At 40.4% G+C, this 25,761-nt stretch overlaps 3 protein-coding genes across 5 annotated transcripts; 1 reads left to right on the forward strand and 2 right to left on the reverse strand.

The window, feature by feature from the left end:
* Positions 1-623: 623 nt before the first annotated feature.
* akr1a1a (aldo-keto reductase family 1, member A1a (aldehyde reductase)) lies at positions 624-4,177 on the forward strand. 2 transcript variants are annotated; one of them, XM_044025472.1, is made up of 9 exons: positions 624-685; positions 2,041-2,138; positions 2,230-2,349; positions 2,863-3,014; positions 3,106-3,301; positions 3,390-3,439; positions 3,515-3,664; positions 3,743-3,902; positions 4,000-4,177. In XM_044025472.1, exons 2-9 carry the CDS (start codon positions 2,058-2,060, stop codon positions 4,063-4,065), a joined length of 975 nt encoding a protein of 324 aa, XP_043881407.1. In that variant the 5' UTR covers positions 624-685; positions 2,041-2,057; the 3' UTR covers positions 4,066-4,177. The 2 variants fall into 2 exon arrangements, with proteins under 2 accessions (XP_043881407.1, XP_043881408.1); XM_044025473.1 differs by lacking the exon at positions 624-685 and having other exon boundaries at positions 1,789-2,138.
* Positions 4,178-5,078: 901 nt separating this feature from the next.
* Positions 5,079-14,226, reverse strand: LOC122769704 (valosin containing protein). The gene is made up of 17 exons (XM_044026460.1): positions 14,103-14,226; positions 11,838-11,949; positions 10,788-10,960; positions 10,562-10,704; positions 10,337-10,467; positions 10,119-10,250; positions 9,870-9,972; positions 9,634-9,767; positions 9,310-9,445; positions 8,853-8,965; positions 8,586-8,750; positions 8,367-8,489; positions 8,067-8,279; positions 7,670-7,978; positions 7,427-7,582; positions 7,189-7,343; positions 5,079-6,165 (listed from the first exon to the last, which is right to left on the reverse strand). Exons 1-17 carry the CDS (start codon positions 14,117-14,119, stop codon positions 6,060-6,062), a joined length of 2,421 nt encoding a protein of 806 aa, XP_043882395.1. The 5' UTR covers positions 14,120-14,226; the 3' UTR covers positions 5,079-6,059.
* Positions 14,227-15,819: 1,593 nt separating this feature from the next.
* fancg (FA complementation group G) lies at positions 15,820-22,879 on the reverse strand. Of its 2 annotated transcripts, none has more exons than XM_044025237.1 (14): positions 22,701-22,879; positions 21,907-22,003; positions 21,693-21,818; positions 21,410-21,588; positions 20,530-20,683; positions 20,093-20,223; positions 19,219-19,365; positions 18,873-19,033; positions 18,652-18,760; positions 17,580-17,896; positions 17,447-17,487; positions 16,793-16,966; positions 16,312-16,420; positions 15,820-16,034 (listed from the first exon to the last, which is right to left on the reverse strand). In XM_044025237.1, exons 1-14 carry the CDS (start codon positions 22,767-22,769, stop codon positions 15,941-15,943), a joined length of 1,908 nt encoding a protein of 635 aa, XP_043881172.1. In that variant the 5' UTR covers positions 22,770-22,879; the 3' UTR covers positions 15,820-15,940. The 2 variants fall into 2 exon arrangements, with proteins under 2 accessions (XP_043881172.1, XP_043881170.1); XM_044025235.1 differs by having other exon boundaries at positions 21,907-22,006.
* Positions 22,880-25,761: the final 2,882 nt, after the last annotated feature.

Here is a 25,761-nt window from a genome sequence, read left to right on the forward strand (position 1 = left end):
ATGACTTTTTTGTCACATTTTGGACGACATACTAAAATATGACTTTTTTGTCATATTTTGGACGACATGCTAAGCTTTGACTTTTTTGTCAATTTTTGGACGACATACTAAAGTATGACTTTTTTGTCACATTCTGGACGACTTTGACTTTTTCGTCACATTTTGGAATACATACTAACCTATGCCTTTTTTGTCGACATACTAAGTTCAGGCAGAGCCTCGAATTCTAGGAAGGCTTCTGGTAGAGAATGGAGTAAAATGCAGAGAAGGAATTTCCCCTGTGGGACTGATAAAGGACTAATGAATTTATTGTTACAGGGTTTAAGTGGGAGTTTATAAGTTGTAGCTGATCATGTCAGGATCTAGGGATGTGTGAGGTGTTAGACTTAGAGAAGTTTGAAGCATAGCATTGTCCAAAATGTCTTGATCAGGGGCCTTGAGCCCAAAGCCTGATGGAAACACTTGAATTCAATGTGGCCAGATATTCTTGTCCATATAGTGTATGTACTGTGGTCCTAGTAATGGTACTTTATTGTTTGTTCTTTTGGTAAGTAAAGTGGAATTTGGACTTTTCTCCATCAGTTTTTGTTTTGTTACAGATAAACCAAGTGGCGGCAGACTTTGACCTTAGTCTGTTAAAATCCATGAGGGCAGAAAGTGACACGCTGCATCTGAACGATCACAGGTAGGAACAACAGTTGAGAAGCCTTTTAGCCTCTGCTCGGGTTTAAACTTTGTGTCATTCACTAACCATTAGTGCATTCGTCGATTCAGACAGCTGATCATGTGAGACGACTCTGTGTGTGTGTGTGGTACGGCTACATAGCAGATTACTTGTTGAGTGTAGGACTGTTTTCTGAGATGCGCGGCACTAACACCACACTGTGACTAATGCCTTATAGCTGCATCAGCTATTTCTGGCTATACATCAGAGTTCACAGAGAGTTTATATTTCCAGCGAGCCTTTCTTCTCTGCTCAGAGTGAGAAAAAATAACCTCATGATAAAAAAACAAGCAGGTCACTGAGTGTTACTTTATGTTCTCTGCATGTAGTCGAGCCACTGAACCTCCAGTCTAACTTGAGTTTCGATCCCAAAGCAAATTTTGTATTAAATATGTGAATCCAAGGTACATGTGATGTGTGTGTGTGTGTAAGCTGGTTAAAAAAACATTTCCTAATTGTGTGACAAAAAAAATTGTTAGTTAATGAAAAAGTTAATGAAACAGAATCCAGAAGTCCTGGAATGATTGGAAAGATGCAGGCTCCCCCTTGTGGCTCTTAAAATAAATCCAAGATTCTAGATTCAGGTATGAATAAAAAAAAGATTAAGACATTTTTTAAATAGTATCTAATTATTATGACATAACATCTCGTAATATGAATAGAATTCAGAGCCTTTATCAAAAAAAGGAAGAAAAAAATAAATTGATAGAATAGATAGAATTGATACAACAGAAAGGGAAATATTCTTTGAGAGGGTTTTTTTGGAGTGGGGGGCATTTTATTTTCTCACACACATTTAAGAGTCTTTGTAACAAGTTGGTGATTAAAGACAACATATCTACATTATCGTATTGTTAGCTTAAGGCCGCTCACAAATCAAATTGTCAAATCTTAGAATTAGAAGGGGTGGAGTGGCTCAGTGGTTAAGACCGGTACCCTATGTGCGAAAAACATCATGGTCGCAAGTTCGATTCCACCCCTCGCTGACTGTACTCAATTCCATTGTAAGTCGCTTTGGATAAAAGCGTCTGCTAAATGACATGTAATGTAATGTAAAGAAGAAAAAATAAGTTTAAGTGTGAGTCATCAGTGTCAGACACTGGCTGCATGTAAGATGGACGTGATGTCTCTGCACAAACCTGTTGAGTACAGAGTGTAATAGTGTACTCCTGCTCTGGTGTAGGAGTTAATGAATTCAGATGAGCGTGTTGATCAGTAACAGAATATTAAGACTTAGTCATGATGACTGGACAACACTGGCTACATTTTCATAGGGAAAGGTCTCCTCGCACTGTCCTCTGTCTGTCCTCTGTCAGGTCCTCAGAGCTGGAACATGAGCACCTTTGTGACTCTTTCAACCGGGCAGCAGATGCCCATGGTCGGACTTGGCACATGGAAGAGTTCTCCAGGACAGGTACTGAACTACTGACACCTGTAACATTAAAACATGATAAAGTAAGTAAAGTGAATTGTATGGACAGAGTCTGAATGCATGTGTTCCTCAGGTGAAGCAGTCAGTGCTGGCAGCGTTAGACTGTGGGTACAGACACATCGACTGTGCTGCTGCTTACAGTAACGAACCGGAGGTCGGAGAAGCTCTGGCTCTGAGGCTCGGGCCTGGGAAGGTAAGACTTCTTCTTCTTCTTCTTCTTTCCTGGTCTTGGTCTCAACTCAAGGTCTATTTTCTAAAGGTGTCACTTCATCAGTAAAGATGCACTGGTAGATGTTCAAATTCAGCCAAATGCTCCAAAACTTCTTGACTGTTTCATTTCAAATTCATTGTGGTGGTGTACATGTGTCATGGATCTAACTGTATATATACAGAGTTTAACAAATGCATTAGACCACCTGTCATAAAAAACAGACAAAAAATGACAAACTGAATTTTATACCCAAAATGTAAGACGGCTCACTGTGGGCTTCTTCTCTGAAATTAATCAGAAAACATAACATTCAACCACTAAAACAATTTTCTAGCATTAAAAATATAATAATTTTGGTTAAAGAGCTCCTACATACTAGTGTATTAACCTTGACAGAAACATAAAAAACTTATTTTGATGATTACTAATTCTGTTAATTAAGTCAGTCAAATACATTTGTTAAGCACTGTAGTATTAAACACTTTCCACTCGCAGGCTCTGCGTCGTGACGACGTGTTTGTGACGTCCAAACTGTGGAACACTAAGCACGATCCACGGGACATTGAAGGAGCCTGCAGGACCAGTCTAGCCCACCTGGGTCTCTCCTACCTGGACCTTTACCTCATGCACTGGCCCATGGCTTTTCAGTGAGCGGCCCTCAAACACAATAAACTCAATCTGGCTCCTCCTTGTACGCAAAGGTAAAAAAAAAAGTCTTTTGTATGTTTCTTGATTCAGGCCAGGGAAAGAGCTGATGCCTCGCAGGGAAGACGGAAGCATTTGCTACTCGGACACACACTACAGAGACACTTGGACGGCCATGGAGACTTTAGTGGACAAAGGTCTGGTCAAGGCTATAGGACTGTCTAACTTCAATGCCAGGCAAATGGACGACATCATCGGCGTGGCCAGACACAAACCTGTGGTCAACCAGGTACCATGTCGCCTTCTCATAAGACAGAATGAGCACATTTTAGTGACATTTAATGAACCAGTAAACTGTGTGAATTGTTGCACCACAGGTGGAATGTCATCCTTATTTGTCTCAAGTGGATCTCGTCTCTCACTGCCGGTCAGTAGAAATCACAGTGTTTTCTCTCTGAGCCTCCTGCTGTGTCAGTAACAGAGATCATAACCTCCGCCTCAGGTCAGTGGGAGTGTGTGTGACAGCCTACAGTCCTCTGGGCAGCGGGGACAGACCCTGGGCGTCTCCCGATGAGCCAAGCCTGCTGGACGATCCTCGACTGGGAGCCATCGCCCACAAATACCACAGAACGCCGGCTCAGGTCATACTCAGGTACGGCAGGACAGTTTCCAGAGGCTTCGTGAATTCTGTTGCAACTTCTGATGCATTTGTTTCATCCATATCACGTAGGTGGCACGTTCAGAGGGGCGTTGTGTGTATACCCAAGAGTGTGACGCCCTCCAGGATCCAGCAGAACCTGCAGGTGTTTGACTTTTCCCTGACAGATCAGGACATGAAGCTGATCGAGTCCTTCAACCGACACGAGCGCTTCATCGTCCCGTCAGTTGAGGTGAGACGACGATCTGATACGTTGACTCCTGCAGTTATTGTCAGCTGCAAATACAAAACAAACAACTCTTCTTCTGTTTGTTGTTCTTCTTCTACAGCGGGATGGTAAGAGAGTGTGGAGAGATGCAGAGCATCCCCATTTCCCCTTCCATGATCCTTACTGAGGCAGAAACCAAGTCTTCAAATTTAAATATACACATTTTCTCGGTGAATTATTCACTAAAATTGTGGTTTAAAAAACTAAATTGAAATGGAATAAACAATTTTCCAGATGTAGTCATTATTTGTGTCCCTTCTTTCTTGTCCTGAGAGACACCGTGTGGTCAGCAGCAGAACTGCATATCTGCTCATGATCAAGTGGTGCCTGCATGTTTCACCAAGATAACTAATCTCTGCTGAGTCTAGTTAAAAGTCACTCTGCACATTTCCTGTCATTCTTCAGTCTAAACCAATCAAACAAAAGCCACGTATAACAGCTTTGTGTCAATAAAGACATTCAAAGACACTGTGAACAACATAACCTGAAGAAATCCATCTTATATTAAATGCTACTGATTATTTAAATAAAAAAGAGGAGCCAAATTCCTTAGCTGCAATCAAAAGCCAAAAGGTCCTGATGGTGGCGCTAAAGCACCCATCTAAATTTTAAGTTTATTCTTCCGTGTTAGAATCACAGTGGCAATAAGAGGCATGTTTTTATGAAGGCGTGGGTGATAGGAGCATAAAATGATATCCCATAATCCCAGAGAAAATAAGGAAGAATAAATAATGACTCTGTTAAGTGATTGTGTTGCTAATACAAGGTAGGTTTCTTTGTTGTTGGCGTTTTATTCTACTATTGCTTTACTGCCGTCTGCTTATCCCTTTATCTGGGGATGTAGGTTATGGCCCAAGGAAGAAATATTAAGATTCTGGTAGTGATACGGATACACATCCAATACAATACAACTGTTAAGATTAGGTAGTTAACTGATATTGTGGGAGTGACTAACAGTTTGGATGACATGGTGCTCTTTTCATAGAACCCCAATATTGAGGTGAATCCAGTGAAAGCACATGATTAAATTCCACTTCTGCACAATTTCCCGTCAGGCCTTAATGTCAAAATGTTGGTGTCAAAATAAACGTAGAGTTAGAGTCGCTCTGTGTCACTAAACAAATTCAAAGAGACACTGCCTTCATTTCGTGAGATTTTATTTTTAACAACATAACCTTGACAAATCGGCAATACATTAAATGCTACAAGTTACTTAAAAAAAAGAAAAAGATAAGTGTTTTCTTTTTCTTCCTTATAGTCTAGCATAGAGAATCCCATCAATAAAGCCATTCATGTTGGTTGTGGTATACTGAGGCTCAGATTACCAGCCTCACTGTTAAATTCCAATTCCATTCCAATTTATTACAGATCAGATTTGAGAAGTTCAGTCGGAATGACAAGGCTACCCTCTTTAACGGCACACATGTGAACACCGATACCTTTGTTTTGTGGTCTGTGATCTCATACTGTAGTGACCAAATCTGATTTTAAAATTGGAACTGATGGGATTTTGGTGTTTGCACAGCCCTGAAAAGAATTGATCCAAGTTGCATCAACAAGGGGAGAAACAATGTGGATACATAAGCATGACAGAGGCTTCCCATTACCACCAAACTATTTCATAGTGGAAGTTCACCTGGGACAGTGTGGGTGGGGAGGGCAAATGCACAAGAAAGACCAGGGGGTATGAGACCATTATCCATCTGTGGGATGAAAATATATAATCTTTTTCCATTAATTTCATGTGGCGTCATCTTTGACAAACTAATCTGAATAAACCACTCAAAATTCAATGAAAGTGGTGAACAGCAATTTTATTTATTTAGATGCTTGGATGCAATAAGATGAAAAACAATATTTATTAAAGTTGTAAAATGGGTCTATTTAGACCAAACACTGGAGAAAGGTTAAATATTTTAACATCCCCTTACCCCCCACCTACATCAAAGCCAGGGCAAACCAAGTGCGGCTACATGCTTTCTCCAAGGGAACTCGTACAAAAAAGAAAAAAGAAAAAAAAGAGGGAACACATTATGGAAGCAAGAGTCCTAAAAAGGTGGAATCTGGTGAGAATTATTACAGGTGTGATCCCAGTACTGACCACAGTCGGGCAGTGTACATTTATCCATACAGGTCGTCGTCGTTGTCTTCATTGAACACTGGACCGCTGCCAGTTCCTCCTGTGCCGTGGCTTGGTCCACTGCCCGCTGCAGTACTGGAGGGAAACCTGAAAGACACAGGACAAAGTCACACTTCTATACTCCAACAACAAAAAGCATCCTATGATGAGGCAGTTCCTGATATTTGTACTATTTTTGGTTAGCAAACCCTAAACTGTCCTCTTGATTTTCAGCAATTAAGCCATTTAGATCCCTGCATGCCTGTTTCTGAGAATTCAATAAGCTGGAGGTTGGCATTCTTTAATGTTGTTCTACTTTTTGATGCATTTAATCACCATTGTTTGGTTGAGGGCCTGTGTCCCAAGAGCGAACATAGTCAGATAACGTAATTGGAAGAATTTTAATGTCATCCAGCCTATAAAGTTCCACTTTTGGTGTGTGTGGGGGGGAGGTAGAATCTGGAATAAGAAGAGTGTCTGTTTGGAAAAAAGCCTCTCCAAATACTAGACCAGATTCTGTTGATGAGCATGTTCCTCATTCTAGGTGTTTTGGATTCAAGTTGTCATAACACAATGCAATTGAAATCTCCTAGCAGCAAGTTTCTGATATTTGTGATAGAAACTGAATGGTCTGGTCTAGTCTAGTCTCCTAAAGACAATATATATATAAAAAAATAAAAATAAATAAATAAAAAAAAACAAACAAACATTGCTTTTGATAACCGACCCCCGATTATCATACTTCTTCTATAAAGCATTGAGGCTACTCACAGCCATTTCTGTGATACTTTGTCTCAGCAGTTATGTTATCAGTCTACCAGAAAGGCATCTGAGCATGGATGTATCAAACAGACTTCACTTTGACAGTGTGTATGGGTGTTTGTCTTACTGAACCCAAGTAACCGCAATGAATGATTTGTGAAGCATACAACAGCAAACTAATATATTCATAGAATACCTTTATGAAATATTCATTTGAAAGTTAGCAGTGATTTAGGGCTAGATTCTAATTTAAAATGAATATCTAAATTAAAACAAAGAATTGATTTGCATTTTACTAAATCACACCATACCATAATAAAAAAAAAATTGAATCTTATAGTCCAGGTAAAGATACACTGGAAAACATACCTGAAGCTGCCAAAACCACGGCTCTGCTGCAGTGTCTGAGCAAACATCTCATATTTGCGAATGTCATTGTCACTGACGGAGCGTCGGGCAAATCGCATTGCCTCTTCAAAGTGGTCCTTCCTGATCTCAGGCACGGGATCGTCCTCCTCCACCTCCTGTCAATGAAAAGTGGCACAATCAACACTCAAATGACCCATACCTGCAGCAGATGCTCGTCTACAAGTGAAAAGGTACAAACCATAGCGGATGGGTTGGTCTGCCTCTCTCGCTCCCTGCGGATCTCATTCTCGATGCTCTCTCTGATGGCCAGCTTACACGCCCGCTGGCAAATCTCTGTCAGATCAGCTCCGGAGAAGCCGTTGGTAATCTTGGCCAGGAAGTCCAAGTCAACATCCTGTCAATCAGAAATTCAAGGTTTCAGGTTTTGACTGAGAATATAATCACTTTGTGATAGCTTCATCATGAGCAGCAGCACTGTCACCTTGCTGATGGGACTCTTGCGGAGGTTGGCCTTCAGGATGCTGATCCTGCTCTTCTCATCGGGCAGGGGGATGTAGATGAGCTGATCCAGGCGGCCAGGTCTCAGGATGGCTGGGTCAATGATGTCTGGTCTGTTTGTGGCTCCGATGATGAAGACGTTCTTCTTGCTGGACATTCCATCCATCTCAGTGAGGATCTGGTTGATGACACGGTCAGCTGCTCCACCACCATCTCCCACGTTGCCACCACGGGCCTTGGCTATGGAGTCCAGCTCATCAAAGAAGAGGACGCAGGGGGCTGCTTGACGAGCCTGGAATCATATCAGCACACAAGATGGTCTTACAAAACAATGTAGGAGAGATTCATGTGCAGCATTTTCAATGAGCAACAGTTCTTACCTTGTCGAAGATCTCTCTGACGTTGGCCTCAGACTCTCCAAACCACATGGTGAGCAGCTCAGGTCCCTTAATAGAGATGAAGTTTGCCTGGCACTCATTGGCGATAGCTTTGGCCAGAAGAGTCTTACCACAACCAGGAGGACCATAGAACAGCACACCCTTGGATGGTGTCATGCCAAACTTGAGGAACTTGTCTGGGTGCTCCACTGGGTACTGAATTTGACAAACAAAAAAAAACATGATTAGTGGTACAATCCTAATTTCACCATTGGTAGGTCTTCAAAATGTAAGTTCACATACCTGCACCAGCTCCTGCAGCTCCCTCTTGACATCTTCCAGCCCTCCAATGTCATCCCAGGTGATATTAGGTACCTCAACAACTGTCTCCCTAAGTGCTGACGGGTTGCTCTGGCTCAGTGCCCACTGCAGAAGAGCAATAAGGTAAGTGAGAATTAATGCAGAAGATCTTTGTAGATCTTGCCCTCTTTAAAAAAAAAAAAAAAAAAAAAACTACCTTACCTTAAAGTCATCCATGGTGACAGCAAGCGAATTCATGACTTCAGCATCAATGGTCTCATCCTCAAGATCGATCAGGTCCATCTTCTTCCTGATGGCCTGCAGGGCAGCCTCAGAGCAGAGGGCAGCCAGATCTGCACCCACATGCCCGTGGGTCTCATTGGCTACCTACAGAATAATAGACAGTTTAAAATTTCTTCAGTGTTGCCCATTGCCATAAAATTTAATTACATGTCAACAGGCAATTAAAAATCACATGAGTGTACAAACCTGCTCCAGGTCAACATCATCTGCCAGCTTCATGTTCTTAGTGTGAATCTGCAGAATTTCCAATCTTCCAGTTGCGTCAGGGATGCCAATGTCCACTTCTCTATCAAAACGTCCTGTACAAAAGTTCAAACACTTTCTCAGGAACTGATCACATCACACATCTGTAAAGCACCTGGCTCTTGACTATAGCTCACAAAATAAGCATTCTAACATCTAAAACTGTATTAGAAGTAACAAAAGTAAACATACATTTATACATTTGATGAATAAGCAAAAGACATTTCCAACCTATGATTCACAAGTATTTAAAACTGTGGAGCTGCAGTGCTGTAAGAAACAGTCACACCACTGATCTGCATTCTGGGTGAACACAGTCATCAGGTTCTATATTGGGTGTTGCCTCAAGAAGAAACTGCAGGGTTCTGAGATTGAAACTTAAGCTGAAAACACAACTTACCGAATCTCCTGAGAGCTGGGTCAATGCTGTTGGGTCTGTTGGTGGCAGCCATGACAATGACATGAGCTCTCTGTTTCAGGCCATCCATAAGAGTCAGCAGCTGAGACACAATACGCCTCTCCACCTCCCCGTGAGTCTATAAATAAAACATGCTTCTACTTTTAAAACTGTATGCACACAACAGTTTGACTCATTTTGAGCGTGAAGGTTTCTGAACTAATGGCAACAAAATATAAATCCAACGGAAAATATCATTTAAAAAAAAAAGGCAAAGATAGCCATTTTATATAATACACTCAATTTATAGCCTCCCTTCCCGCTCACCTTCTCTCTCTTGGGAGCAATTGCGTCAAGCTCATCGATAAAGATGATGGCAGGAGCGTTCTTCTCTGCTTCCTCAAAAGCCTTTCTCAGGTTACTCTCACTCTCTCCTGCCAGCTTGCTCATGATCTCAGGACCTGAAACAGGAAGAAAAAACATTTTGATTTCAGAGGAAAAAAATATCACAGGTCATACCACTGTACCATTTTAAATTATTGGAAGTAAATTATTCTTCACACCATTGATCAGGAAGAAGAAGGCTCCAGTTTCATTGGCCACAGCTCTGGCAATCAAAGTCTTTCCTGTTCCAGGGGGTCCATACAGCAGGATTCCACGAGGGGGCTAATGGGGGGATTTGACATCAGAACATAATTTAAAATCATTTGAAAGATTTAAAAAAAAAAATGTCTATACCTCAAGTTTCTTTCAATTTTTAATTTACAGGAGAATAACCACAGTGAAGCCAAAAAATGTCTTGTGTTCCTCACCTTTACGCCAATGGCCTTGAACAGTGCAGGGTGTCTAAGAGGCAGCTCCACCATCTCTTTAATCTGAGCCAACTGCTTCCTAACGCCTCCAATGTCATCATAGCCCACCTCATTCAGGGACTCTTCTTCATCCTATGCGACATAAAAACAAATGATTCAATTTCTGTGGTTTATTTTGGGTTAATGCAAGTCAACACACTTGAAAAGCCACTACACACCTCTCTCCTGATTGGTTCTCCCTCACAATGAATGACTGTATCAGGAGCAACAATGCAGTATGGGGAGGGATCAGTCTCCACCACCTTGAACTCGACAGCACGCATGCCACCTCTGACCAGGAAAATATCACCTTCACAAAACAATAGCAGAGCCTCGTGGTGAGAAACACTGAAACAGATTTGATCAACCAAAATTAAGATCAGACAACTGAACTTGGTACTCACCTTTGCGGATTGGCCTGTAAGCCTCCAAGAAGTATGGCTTCAGGTAAACCTCAAACAGGTTGCCAGTAATTCCTTCTACTGTGTCATCTATGGGGAGGACGTGGATCCTCTTTCCGTACTTCACATCAGGACAGGGCTGAATGCTGAGGGTGATATTAGACTTAACACCTCTTCTGTTTTCAATGGTTAAGGAAAGAACTTAAGACAAGAGTGTGCTTTCACCTACCTAATAACGTCACCAAGACGGACCCTCAGGTTGTTGCGGACAACTCTGTTCATCCGAACCTTTTCATCTGAACAGGTGTCATCAGAGAGTACGATGCACACAGTCTCACGCCTTTTCTTCCCTTTCATGAGCACCGTGTCTCCACGGAAGAGCTGCAGCTCGTCCATCTTGGTCTTAAGGCACAAAAAAAATTATATAATCTATTTGCCTAAAATAAAATAGAACAAATATAATAGTGTCTACAAGGGCTGTGCAATATAAAAAAAAATACTATAAGGAGGTAGATTCCTGGAACATAAGGAAAGCAGGTGGCTGCAGAACACAGTGCGAGGGGCACCAGCTCAAATGGGTGCATTGCATAGCCCAACTAATATTGTAAATCGTATTGTAAAAATTGCAATGACATACTGTACTCAAATTGCTTAGCCCTAATAAGAGATCCATAACAGGACAAGTGTTAAAAACAAACCCCAAACTCAGAGATCCGATTTAGATATTATATTCAATGTCTTAACATTAAAGTCATAACTTTTTTCCAAAAATCAGGTGTGAACTCATTTAAAATGACCCGTTATTTATTCGAATGAATTTGAACATCCCCTCATGGACCGCAGTCACCCCTCAGCTAATACACAAATGTCACAGTTTATTATTTTAGCAATTTTAATAACTTCTACACAAAAAGCTGCTAGCATTAGTTTTCATAACATCCAGGCAGAGTAGGATGGAATAAACGCAACCTGAACTGGAAATCATAATATTGAATAAAAAGTGACAGCCCTATTTATCAAACGATTGACTCACTAATAATCGGAGGCAATGGCTGTTGCAAATCATTATTGCAAAGCTATTGCCTCAATTTACATGAGTAACAACATGTACAGCATCATTACCTGGAATTAAATTAGGACACTATTTTTTTTTTCCCCCCAGCTTCTCCCTCTCTGTGCCGCCACAGGTCATATTGCAGAGCCCAATCATTATTGAAATATCATGACATAACAGGGTTGTAACTTCACAGACACAACAGAACACTTTCTAAATAATTACCTGGGAGAGCGAGACCACGCTGTTATCTTCATTGATCGATTCATCAACAATGAGTCTGTTGGGTCTGTTTTTCTGCTTTAGAATAGCAGTAGCTAAGTCATCATTTTTGGATCTGTGATGAGAAAAAGAAAACATGTTGATGGTTAAAACAAATCATTTTTGTACCTTCTGAGAATTCATTCAACTCCAAAGATAACCAAGACAAAAAAAATAGAAAAGACTTCCAAACATCCAACCCATGCAATGTTTTATAACAAATAAATGTTACAACTCTTAAACGCAACAAATCTGCCCATGATGGCCAAGCTATGGGGTAACCTCCACAAGGAAAGTCAACACCCTTTGGTGAGAGCTCTCCAGGCAGCCATGTGGTTACCTACTTAATTAAAAATTAATCAACCTCCACCAAAACGGTTAAAATATCATCTTAACTTTGGTACTCTCACCAGGGTATCATGTGTTTTAACACATTTGTCTGACGATAAGCAGTATCACTCAAAATGTATTAATTGGAATTCAATTTTCTGAAATGTATCGTTTGTTCTTGCCGATGTAAGGCAGATTGCATCTATATCAGGTTATAGTGCAAGAAATAAATTTTGGTTTTTTGATGATGCAGAGCTAGAAACATTTTTATTTTACCAAGAAAAAAAAAGTTAAAATTGTGTTTTGTTTCTAGTTTATATTTCAGTCAAGTTTCAAATTTCTACAAGCATCTTGGAATGAATATAATTTTTTTATAAATGCCTGCTTGGCCATGAAAATTAGTACATCAATAGTTTGTGATTCCATGCATTTCAAAAGCAACTAAGGAATTATGCTAAAACTAAGTAATAGGCTAAGTATTTTTTAGTCACTGCATCTGCACATCTTGTAATGTAAACCAGCCATCAACATACTTTGCTCTGTAGAATGACTGAATGTTGCCTTAAAATAGTCACAACTGTGCCTTTTTTCAATATACAAAAGTAACATTGTGAGATTTTTCATAGTTGTAGTCACTGATGAGAGAAATTTAGTGACCTTGTTGGAGTTGTGTCTAGTTTTATTTAAGTCAAGTTTTGAAGCATTTTGGAATGTTGAATATAAACATAATATATTGCATCTGTAATTTTTGTGAAACCTATTTGACCATTAACATTACCATAACAATGTTCGTTCTGATTTGGTGTATTTTAAAAAGCAACCAAGGAATTTGGCTAAAACTTTAAGTAATTAGATAAGTATCTTACTGTCACTGCATCTCTATCTTTTAATGTAAACCGTATGTTGACATACTTTGTTCTAACCAATGGCAGAACGTTGCCTTAAATAACATAAATCTGCCTTTATTCAATATAGAGTTGATGACTAATACGAGTTTCAATAACGCTCTTGGGCTGGCTAGGTAGTTTCTCTTTCATGTATTTAGCATGCTAATGGTAGCCTTAAGCTAACAGACAGGCGAGCAAGCGAAGCCAGATGACACAGCAAAAGAATTAGAAAAAAACTTTGTCAGCTTGCTACGTCGTTCCTTAAAGAGACGAGCGACACAATTCTACCATGACCAGCGACACCATAGGCTGCTTATAATTCACATGCGGTTATTAGCGAACGTTTGATCATCGGCAAAATAAAACATGTAAAATCTAGATCATTTAAATGAATAGCCAGTCCGGTTAGCCTGCTAGCTTTGTTACACTGTTTGGATACAGGCAGCTAGCCACCGAGTTAGCGATCTGAAAGGCTAGCGTTTTCATTCGTAATGAGCATTAGGCGACCCACCAATTCTACACTACATATCGACAAATACGTTATAACACGTCCCGTCCCGTTTATCGTCCAATATAACGACTCACTATCACCCAACGGACAGTCAAATTTACCGTTGTCAGGGTAAATGGCTTTGGCCTTGACAGTCTTGCTAAGCTAACATTAGCATCCAAACACGACAGCAATGACTGCGCTTTGTCAAGCCGCTGCCACACCGCTGTCTAACGCGACACTGGTAACTGACAAGCGACACTCGGACAGAAGTCGAGGGTCAATCGGGATGCCACCGACGTGTCAGTGAACGTGGAGTTTTAGGTTATTCAACAAAATGACAGTGCGGAGGCTGGAGTAACTGACCCCATTAGCTATGCTGCTAGCTCCGAAACTCGACAATGTATTAGCAATCGAGCTACATTCAATTAACTAACGTAATCTAGCTATTTAGAGGGCATTTGTTCATGGTCGTTCGTCGGAAAAACGCATTTAATGAGAATGAATTGTGTCTCTACTTACTCCCCTCCCGAGGCCATGATTTTACACCTGGATTGTTATGAATAAATAAATTCTGTTTTCAGGGCTTAGCCGGTTCCTCTGCGCTATAAGTGATTCCACACGAAAGTCGAGCAGTTTCCGTGCTGTTCTTTAGTTATACCACGAACAGGATGCATGCCGCTCTCTGATTGGCTGCAGGCTGTCAGACATGTTAAAGATGATAGGCTCCGGGGTGTGTTGTCACAGAGAGTGCTGTATGGCTCAGCCAATTAGAAAACAACGCACTGTTCCTTTTTTCACCAATTTCTGTTTTTATTGGCTTGTGCTAACACCGAGTCATCCAATTACTGCGTACCGCGTTGGTTGATATGGTTATGTGGGTAAAACCGTGGGAAAATTAACCATCATGTTTTATTGGTAGGGGTTGTCGATACTAACACTAGGAACTCAGTTTATGCGTAATATTAGACAGTACGTAGTATGACAGTATTGTGTTACACTTACGTTGCCACTTGATGTACCTGACGTATTAGCAATTGAAAAACTTAAAATAAACCATGGCTTTAAATGGACCATGGCCATTTAACGCGCATTTGGTGCGTTCGTTTTTCCATAAAACGTCTTTTAAAAACACTAAAATATATATCTACTTACTCAGTTTCCGAGGCCATGATCCTCCTCCTAGATCTGCAACTAATAAATTAATTGCGTTTTAACCGAAGTTAGCAAGTTAGCGTCTTTCTCCGCAGGTGTCTGTGACTTCACACAGTTCAGGAGCACCATGAACAGGATGGCCAACAGGTCAAAGATGAAAGGTTCCAGCGTTAGTCATCACAGGCAGTGCTTTGTATTTTAGCCAATCTGAGAACCTCGAAATGTGACGAAGATCTTAGAACTGTGGCGGGCAGCCTTACACTTCAGTACACGGCCTGTCTGGAATTACTACAAGAACTCTTGTCCAGTAAATGTAGACCAGCTGTGTCCAACTCAAATTAACAAGCGACCAATGAGCGTGCAGTCTGGTTAAAAAGGGGTCCTGAGAAAACGAAACGCTCAGTAGCAGGTGGGGAACAAGGGCTTCAAATGATAACACAATATTACACAGACTTTCAAAGTAAAATTGTTTGTTTTTATATGGAATTATGTAAATGTATGTCTAAATCTAAACTTAATAAATGTTAACATGTGGACAAATGTAAGTAAAATATAATTGAATGTTGAATGTAATGCATTGAATGGTGCGATAATTGCAACCAAATGTCTCATTACTATGCAAACATGTTTAGCTTATATTCTATCACATCAATAAAAGCTGTTTAAAAAGAAGTGGAGGTCGCAGGCCTATTTTCATAATAACATGATATTAAGTGGTGGCCTGCACGCCAGTTTGACCCCACTGGTTTAGACAGTAGCAGTGTGTTGTCATAGTATTGTGTTACATTCATACCTGCATGTCTTGGTTATAGGGGGTGATTATTTGTGTAACTGTTGCCCTTCTATAATCTTGAGTAAGTCTTATCTTTCTCCGCTGACCTCTGCCAACTATCCAACACTTTATCCTCCACATGACAGGGTTGCTGGTGCCAATCCCAGCTGACATAGGGCAAAAGGTGGGTTACCATGTGATGTGGATGATGAGATATTTGTATTAACAAGCAGGTGAACAGGTGTACCTTATAAAGTGGCTAGTGGTGACCCTTGTCCTGCCCCAGCATACATTTCACTTAGAAAAAATTAGTTTAGCTCTTCAAGGCACTTTACTGTGTAGCTCAGTACATGCTTGCAGGTATACGTTTCAATTCAGAGGTCAGAAGAAGCTGAAAGTGTTCAGTGGGTCTTTGTTTGTGCCATTCCATCGTCTAGACAGGACCAAGTTCTTGTATTCGTTGCCGCAGCTCTGTGGAGTCCAATGAAGGTCCAGACTGCAGTTCACGTAGGTACAGTGGAAGATCTCTGCAATGCAAAGGGAAAGCAGATGGTTAAGGATGTGAAACCTCAACATGTTCTGCTTCATTTGTCATTTAGATAGATATATATATATACACTTTATTGGGGAAATTTGTCTTGAACTCAACAAGCTTTTCCAATTATCTTTTGTTACCTGTAATACTTTTTTTTTTAAACACTTTTATGAAAATAAATGTGCACTGTCCCTATTCTAAATGAAAAGATGGGGGGGACGAATAAAAAAGGAACGTGAATGGATAAGAATAAAAGGACAAGCTCTTACTCCACTGGGGATTTTGTGATCCAGCTCTTCTCCCAACAAGCTGCTGCCTCATGTTTCCTGCCAAGCCTCCACAGCACTTCACCACACCAGAGCTCTGCACCCACACACTCTATGAGACAGCACATACAACATAATGAGGATCCACAACCCGTTCATGTCAATACCAACAGTTGTTAGCTCGTACAGAAATGCAAATGTGGGTGGTGTGTCTCAAAACCGGAAAGATATGACACGAAGATCATGTTTTGTATATTGATGATTTGAATAATTTGAAATGCGTGGTCTTCCAGTGTACAAGTTCACAGCTTTTTACTGTGACTTCAATTTGAAAAAAAAAAAAATTAAAGATTGTAATATTCTACTTGATAGACTCAATATTTCAGTCTGGAAATACAGTGGATAAAATCTGTTTCTACTTCTGTCACTACTAGCAACATTTCACAGTAATGGTGTGGGAAGTTGTCTTCTGTATATACTGTACCAGGGAATGCCTGCACGCTGAGCAGGAGGTCTCTCAGTGCCTCTTTCAGTTTGTCCATCTGGGTGAAGCTGATACCTCTACCAGCGAGTGAAAGCCCCTTTAGCCTTTGGAGGATGCACAAATTTGTTCCTTGCTTGACAACCATGTCTGCGCTGGGTATCTGTGGTTGGAAACCTGTAAATGATGCATACATTCAAAAAATATATCTTCTGACTTTGTCACCCATAGGAAAAAGTGTTACTTTCTACCTGGCCAAATTACAATGATTAAAACATTGCTATACAATCTTAACACTTCAGCATACCAAGACATTTTGAACAATGCTATGCTTCCAACTTTGTGGCAACAGTTTTATTCCAACATGATTGTGCCATAAGGGCCATAAAGACATGGTTTGATGAGTTTGGTGTGGAACTTGACTGGCCTCAACATCAGACCATATTTTTACACCTAAAAAAGTCCTAAAGCCTGGAAAGAACCTGTTTTATTTATGCTTTATTTAATAACTCCATACCCCACAGTCACTATTCTCCAACATACTGTATATACTGAAGAGGAGAATCTCTGTATTTGCTTTGCTCAGTCTTAAACAGCAGCTGGAGGATGTGTTAAAAATCAACTCCAAAGTTTCATTAAAGTCAGTGAATTACTTACCTTTCTTTTTAAAGTGAACCTTCACCAGCAGGTTGATACACCTGTAATGCATACGCACATGGAATGCAACAATATATTACAGTATTTGCTGTTTTATTTGATCATTTTATGGCAAGATAAAAAGACAAGAGACCTGGTATAGTGAGTCACAGCTTGTTTCCAGTCTTTCAGGTGAGTGTGGCAGTGACCCAGCAGTAGGTAGGCAGCCCCAGTCCAGAGCAACACAGCTTCCTTATCTACCCCTTCTGCACCCACATCCCTGGTCCCAGACTCACTCCTCTCTTCTGGGTCTTCTAACACCAGCCTCTCTGGCAGCAGTTCCACAGTCGTGCTGATGACTTCATTGCAAAGTGCCATGCAATCAAAAGGCCGCCGGGCCATGAGAATGGCAGCTCCAGCCTCCAGGTAAATCTGGGGCAACCCGGGGAGAGGGGTGTCCTTAGCATAGTCCTGAGAAAGAGACAGGAAAAACTTTAATTTTACATTTTCATACATATAAAAAAAGATGGCGGTAATGGACATAAAGTTTGAAAAAGGGGTGCAGGTTCAGCAAGAAGCCAAAAAAGGCTTCTGAAGGCTTCCCTAAATAAAAAAACAACAAGATTCATACTTCAGATTAAGTTAATCTAATTTAAGTTAAATTATACTTAAATGTGTCTCACATGGATAGCATGGCAATTGCATGTGTAATTAACAAAGTAGGAAAGTCTGGTCCTAAACAGGCAGAACTTAATATCATAAGCACTGGTTAAGCGTAGGGCTAAGATTAAGGTTAGGCATGAACTGGTTATAGTTCGGTTAGGGACAATGTTTTGTTAAGGCTGTCAACTCAGTGTGTGTGTGTGTGTGTGTGTAAACATGGTTGAGTTAGGGGGTTGATTTTTGAGTGATCTGCTTGTTTGACACTGAAAAATACCAATAAGTTTTACAAGTCTGTGGATTCGAGACAATGTCAGATTTTTTGAATGAAGATAATGTAGATTTGATTTTGATTTTAGTAATGCAGTTAAAAAAAAGTGTCCTCTGTGTTTCAACGTGTACTGATTAAGAATGGAGCATGAATATTCTCAGAGTGTAATGTTTTTTATGAAACTAATGAAAGTATGAATACATTTTGAAAGCACAAGGCAAGAAATATTCTCAACTCAAGTAAAACATGTTTGGCTTTTTCACAAATTAGCTTGTGCCGTACATTGAGAACTCACTGTTAAATGATCTTGCATGTCTGTCAGTGTTTTTGTTCTTGCTCCATGTGGATCCTCTGAGTGAAGAGAAGCCAGCAGGTCCAGATAATATTCCACACCCTCCGACACTCTGCAGAAACAGCAACCACACCCTTTTACCAACTGCAGAGATCACAGTGTGTCTCCATCAGTGAAGGTCAGATGCCACTAAAAGAAATGGCCGACTGACCTGGTTTTCTCACCTCTCATGAAGCACACATTTCAGGGCCAAATTGTGAAGGACAGAGAGGGCAGAGGGAACTGAGAGCTGGCTGTTAAGTGACTGGCTGCAGAGCAGTAATGACGGGTTGAGGGGATGAACATCTGCCTGAACAGGCACTGAAGCAGAGGGCAACAACAAAGTCTGTCAGACAAGAGAGGGTTGTATGCTTTAATATACAAGGGACCATGTGTCAGTGTCCAGTGATGAAGTAACTATATTTAAAAAAATCTATACCGACAAGACAAATGTTGTTTTACCAGCAACTGGTACCATTTTTAAACCCACTCTTATGCACAGTATATGTACAATATATGCATGTCACTTACCGAGTGCAACAAGCGAAGAGCTTGTATCTCAGCCTGTGTGTTTCCCAGCTGTCTGTAGATGAGCATGCTCTGGTACAGAGCACACACACAACGGGAGTCAGTTTCCAGTGCCTTCCTGTAACATTGCAGTGCCATCTGAGGGCAACTCTGGAAACAAGAGCAAACACACAAACCGTTCACATGCAGCATCTTTTGTACATACTTATACATTATTGTTTTTATGGATGCGTCTGCCTCCCACTGAGATGAAAATATCTAAACTTTTTTGGAATACAGCAAGTGCATTCAACACATCTTTTCATATTCTGTCCAAAGACGTTTTTGTCTCTGAAATAAATCCAGATGAAGCTCCTGAATCAGTTAGTGAAGGGCAGGATGCACTGACCAGGGTTGCCAAACCTTGGTTGACATCAAATGCAAGGACCTTTCAAGGACCAACTCCCTCAAATTCAAGGACAGAATGTGCTGACACAGCTTAAGATGGGAAGGCAACTATTAAGAGCAGTGATTGTCCTTGAGATCTTGGTCAGTCAGTCCTTGTCATTTTCTTTTGGTGAGACAGAGATTTTGGAATTCGCATTTGCCAGGCATCACGTCATTTGCTCTCTCTTGCTTACGTTACTGAACAGCGAAGTCTATTGTCTTTGGTCTGATGTTTTCAGCTGAATGTGTTCAATTCAGCGAGGCTGCAATAACTTCACTGTCACTTCATTCATTGTCATCTCTGCAGCTCTCATGTTTTGGTTGCTTAGTAACGACAGATGTGACAGAAGTGCAGCCCCGCAAGCACCTTGTATAAAAATACCTGTGACGTCTTCCACGTGTTTGTCAAGCATGCTTAGAAGTTGTATGTGAACGGCCACTAAATGTGTACCATGCGGGCAAAGCAGGACCCGGAGAGGTGATGTACATATGCTGCTAGAGCTCTAGGTGCCGACAGGGAAGTGGCTTTCTGCAGACCAGACAATGCCTCAGAACTCAGGCCCTCTGCCAGTCTTTCAGCACCTTAATGAAACACACAAACACAGCATAGCACTCGATTAATAATGCAGTGCCGCACACATAATGACCCCTTGTATGCATCACTGTCAATTTCCTCACTTTAAACAGAAATACTGCCTGGTAATGGTCGGGGATGCCTGCAACCACAGTTTACTCAACTCTCACACTCACCAACTAAACACTATTTTGGATTCAGTTATTTTTTTCATTTGTTATAACACCAAGATAAACAGAAAAAGCACAGAGAGGAAATCAAATCTATTATTTTAGTGTGGTCAAAAAAGAAAACGTATAGTGAATGTTGCTGACCTTGGGTAATTGAAGTGCAGATCTGTAAGAATTCAGCAAGCTTTCTTGGTTCTGTCACCAGGAGTGGAGTGTCAGAGGACCTTCCTATGAATTTACTCCCCCTGTCATCCTCACCTCCTGCACATACTGTCTCTACCAGAGAGAACAGGTCCACCTGCACCACAGGGAAATAACACAGTATAACTTTGCATAGAAGTTTTCTTATTTTTATTATTCTGCCATACTGAATGTAAAATATGTTCAATAAAAAGAAAGACATCTGATTTTAATTTACAGACACATTCTGAATGATACAAATTCATACCATACGCCCGTCTTCAGATGGTGCAAAATGCCGCAGTGCGTCTATTAACGGGCACTCATAAAAATATGAGCACATTTCCCCCATTTCAGCTTGTTTAGCATTCCAGGATTTAGGATTAAAAATATTTTATTTGTTTTTAAATCCCTAAATGGCCTTGTCCCATTCTACCTCTCTGAGCTGCTACACCCTCACACACCTTCCTGCTCACTCAGGTCAGCTGATCATGACACGCGTTTGCTGCTGTGGCTCCTAAACAGTGGAATGATCTGCTTGTGCACATTCAACAGACCTCTTCCCTGTCTGCTTTTAAATCTCTCCTTAAAACTCATCTCTTTTTATTGGCTTATGTCACTATTTTATTTTTGTTATTTGTTTTGTTTTAGTTGTTTTAGTTGTGACATAGTTGATTTATGTCTTTTAATTAATTTCAGTTCTTTATGATGTTTTTTATCACCTCATGTGAGCTTTTATGCCTTTTATTTATTATTCTGTACAGCCTGTTGGTCCACTGTGGATGTTTTAAAGTGCTTAAAAAAACCCACCAGATACCACCAGAATTTAAAATTAGGTTCTTACCTCAAATTGCTGTATAGTTTTCAGCCGACAGGTGGCCAACCATACCGCCCACTGCAGACAGAGAAGGTGCAGCAAACAGGAATTTAAAGCTGTGTTTCCAAGTGATTTCAGAACACTTTTCCAAAATGCAGGAAGGTCAGAAGCAACAGGGTGAAGGTCGCCCTCTGTCGCCTGTAAAGCTGCAGGACAAAAGAACGAGCGGTAAAAGTCAGAGCTGAGGATACATTTGACATGACACGAAACTGGGTGGATGACATTCATCATGATTTCACAGCAAAACTACCTCGCTGTATGGCTTGTGTGATATGTAGCTCAGCGTCAGTGAACTGGGACTGGGCTATGGTGCACACACAGGCATTAAATGCCACTGACAGCTCCAAATGAGTGCCATCTGCAAGAGGAGGAACACCTGCAGGCAAAGATTATGGAGAGTGGAGATGCATAAGAGCATAAGTGACTATTTAATATATGTGAGAAAGTGAAAGAAGATGGAACACCTTGGATTTTTCTTAAAAGTTTGTGAAACTCGGAGGAACACCACCGGAGACGATTCTGGTTCTGATCTCGACTCAAGGTGTCTCTTCCTCCATACTGCTGCTGGGATAAAAAAGGGGGTTGCAATGATACAAAAACACGCAATAAATGTTTTGTGTAAGTAGGAAGAATTTTACTATAAATCATAAGTCCAAAAATAACTGGAGAGATGTGGCATTTAAAATAAATAACTAGAACTCTATGCTATCAAGGTAGACAGTATTCTCAATTCACATGTGTGAAATATCTATCTAATATCTAGATAATGGAAATTCCACATGATTAACTTACTGTGACAGATGTGATGTCACAATAAGTACCATCCTTAGTGTGTGTTATATAATATAATATAAAGTAATCATTTTGTTCACAAAATGTCATAAAATGTTAATATGTGTTTCCCAAACCTGGAAATTTACAATGTTTTCAAATGTCTTGTTTTGTAGACAAACAGTTTTAATTATTTCTTTGTTAATAGGATCAAAGAAATTTAAGAAGCTGGAAACTTGTATAGCTATTTAAAAAAACAATAAACCGATTATCAAAATGGTTGACGATGAATTTCATAATGACGAAGCAGTTTGCACGACTGATAGAGATGCTCTGCAGTTTGTTATGAGAGGTCACAGGCACACATTTAACATAAATATTATGTTTTATTTTCTCAGTTTACTCTTTAGTATTAACGTCTTACAAAAATCAGTGCATAAATGTTACAGAAGCTAACAAACGAGACATCGAACTTTTAAAATCGTACCTTCAGTTTGTTTACCAACTCGTTGTTTTCCTTCATCCATTCGTTTAATAAACATGTGGGCTGATACATTTTTAATCACGTCAATGACAAAAAAAAAAGCAAAGTCGATGTTGATGTTTTCGAACTTTCCCTCACAGGAGTCTGCGCTAACAGGAAAGCGGAAGCGTCCAGTGACTCAAACACAGAGACGGTGCTGCCGCCTGTGGACACCCCTACGAATTACAACGACCGCCTGTTATGCTGCTGTTCGACCACCAGGTGTTGCTGTGACAGTTTCAGTGATGTTCTGGAAACTTCAGCCAGTCAAACTATTCAGTGCACAGGTTTTTGCACAGGAGGAGACGTTTTGACACGTAAACAATCAAATTATTCATAGCTGAGTTCTATTTAGCTTCCTTGGTTTCAGCCTGAACGTTGGTTGATTGTCCTTTACTGTTAATGTGGCCAGTAACGTCTGTGTTTCCCTGCTTAAACATGTCAAAAAACTTGTTTAAAACAAAATACAAGAACACTCACTTTAAAGTAGCTACACAATGTGTACAATTTGTACACAATGTACACAATTTAATGAGTTTAGTTTTAAAAAAACAGCCTTGGCCAAAGTGGCATATGCCTACAATCACACACACAGGTGCAATGCAAGTAAACACAAGCCAAGACCTTAATTTTTATAACTGCTGAGTCATCCTTGAGACTGCCAGGACAGCTATTTTTCTAGTTGTCCCTGCACAAGGTGACTCCTTCTTTTCTCACCCAGTTCTTCTCTATCATTCTCTGTCCTCCCTCCATCAGTGCTTCATCCTGCTCCCTGGAATTGTCTTAATCCTCCCCCGGGTCCATCTTTCTTTTTCATTTCACTCGAGTCACTCAAGGATCTAAATATACCACCATGAAAGAAACAATAACAAAGGAAGCTCCTGACTCACAGCTGCATATAGGCATGAATACACAACAAGAACACAACTCCAATTCTCTCCATTTTCCCTCTTCCCTCTCCTGAGACTGGTTTCCTGACATTTTCCTCTGCATCGATCCTGCTATTTTCCATCTCTGTCTCTGTCCTTCAAGAACAAGGACACTTCATGGAAAGAGGCTCCCACCTCCTCCTCTTCTCACTCCTCACACTCTCAGTGTCATCCACATGGCAAGACTTCAAACATCCATTTAATAAGTTGCTGTCAACAGTGTCAGGGGCACAATATGTTCATTTCATAGGCTAAACTTTGGTTGCTTCAGGCAGACATTTGGTCTGTGACCTTTCATCATCCGTTAGAACTACATGGACAGTTGAATTTCACAAATAATTTGTTAGTTTCTGGCGTGGCTTTGTTGTGTCAGTTGTCGTTACATCATAATAACACACAATATACTGGAATCAGATGCCGTTTCCATTGGATTCCATCTCCTGTTTGGTTCACATAATAAGAAGGTACTGACAAACGCACAAGCTGACATATGACACACAAGATCTTCACATTCGTGGCAGCTGAATTCTGCCTTCTCTGCTACATTCAGCTCATGTATAAAACATGAAGTTAGGAGAGGGAGGGAGGGATGTGACACGAGATGACGACGTGATATGTGGTGCAAAAGAAGCAGCACCAACACAATCCAGCGTGTATATTATTTTTTACCACATTTATGTAAAGAAAAGTAGTAAAAAATAAAAAACTGATCAAATAGAATCATGCAATGATGTAAATAATATGTGAAAGACTGTAATAAAAAAAACAAGCTTATATGCAGAAAAGTTCAATACAATGCATTTAAGGGTGTGACAGTTATAACAAAAGATTATAGATGTTTTCATTATAACATTATATTAAGTTGCGGGCTACATACAATCGATTGGAGGGCCACATGTGGCCCGTGAGCCACGGGTTTGAGACCTCTGAGCTAATACTGCCTTGTTAAAATTGTTTTGAATTAAAATTTGATATAAGGTTGAAATTCATCCTCCTTTATATCCCACACATATTGACCATTGTTATCGCTTCCCTATTACAAAAATTAAAACCATATTGTAACTCACTAAGTGTTACTATATTTTTTTAGTGGACGTTTAAGAATTAACGATTAAGAATCGTGAATAATTTTTTTTTTAAGATTTAATAAAATATTAAGTACCAGAATGACTGGAAAAATACAGGCTCTTTAATCTAGTAGCTTTTTCTCCCATTTACAATAACCTATCTAATAAAACTTCCCCACGACCATGTTTATCTTTATTTATTTTATTTATATTCTCCTACATCCCTTGTTCACAGGGATGAATAATTGCCGAATGATTGTTCTCGCCTCCCCACCTCAAGAGAAAAATGTGCACTATTCCCCCCACGAAGCTAGGCCTGCAGAATAAACTCACTCACCCTAAATGTGAGCAATCGATAGGTGCTGCTGTGCGTGCTCTTCGGTCTCCTCACAGCAGACATCCCTGTAGATCAGCAGTGATAGGGCCCCATTTGTTTTTGTGTGAATGCTGTATCATCGTGGCTCAGTGGACAGACACCCTGATGTGAAGTCACTGTTTATGAATCTGCACATCTGTAGATTAATGACCATGCAGCAACAAAAAGAAGCAAGGGCTAAAATATGAAAATAGGGAGTAACAAATTTTGTGTGTAAGTAAAGGAAAAAGAGAGAGAGAGAGTCTGTCAATGGCCCAGCAATTGAGTGGATTCCCGGGGGATGGCACGGATCTGCAAACTCACACTGCAGCAATAAGAGGAGCATCAGCAGAACACACTGCACACCAACATCATCACTTCACGCACACTGTGATACCTCCTCAAATGTGACTATGTATAAGAAAAGATAACGAGCTATAGGAATGCTGCATCAGTGCTTGGTGAACACATGGGGATGAGCTGATATGATACTCGGTATCAGTATCGGTCTGATACTGGTCAGAATCACTGGATCATATATCGGACAGATAAAAATGTAAAATCTGATACGATCCAAAAAATTAGCCGAGTCATGCTGTGGGCTGTTTATTCCTTCTTCACATTACACAGTTGGATAATTGTGTCTTTCAGTTAACAGCACAAATGTGTTAACA

This window comes from Solea senegalensis, linkage group LG5 (genome assembly GCF_019176455.1).
Source record: "Solea senegalensis isolate Sse05_10M linkage group LG5, IFAPA_SoseM_1, whole genome shotgun sequence".
Lineage (NCBI taxonomy): Eukaryota > Metazoa > Chordata > Actinopteri > Pleuronectiformes > Soleidae > Solea > Solea senegalensis.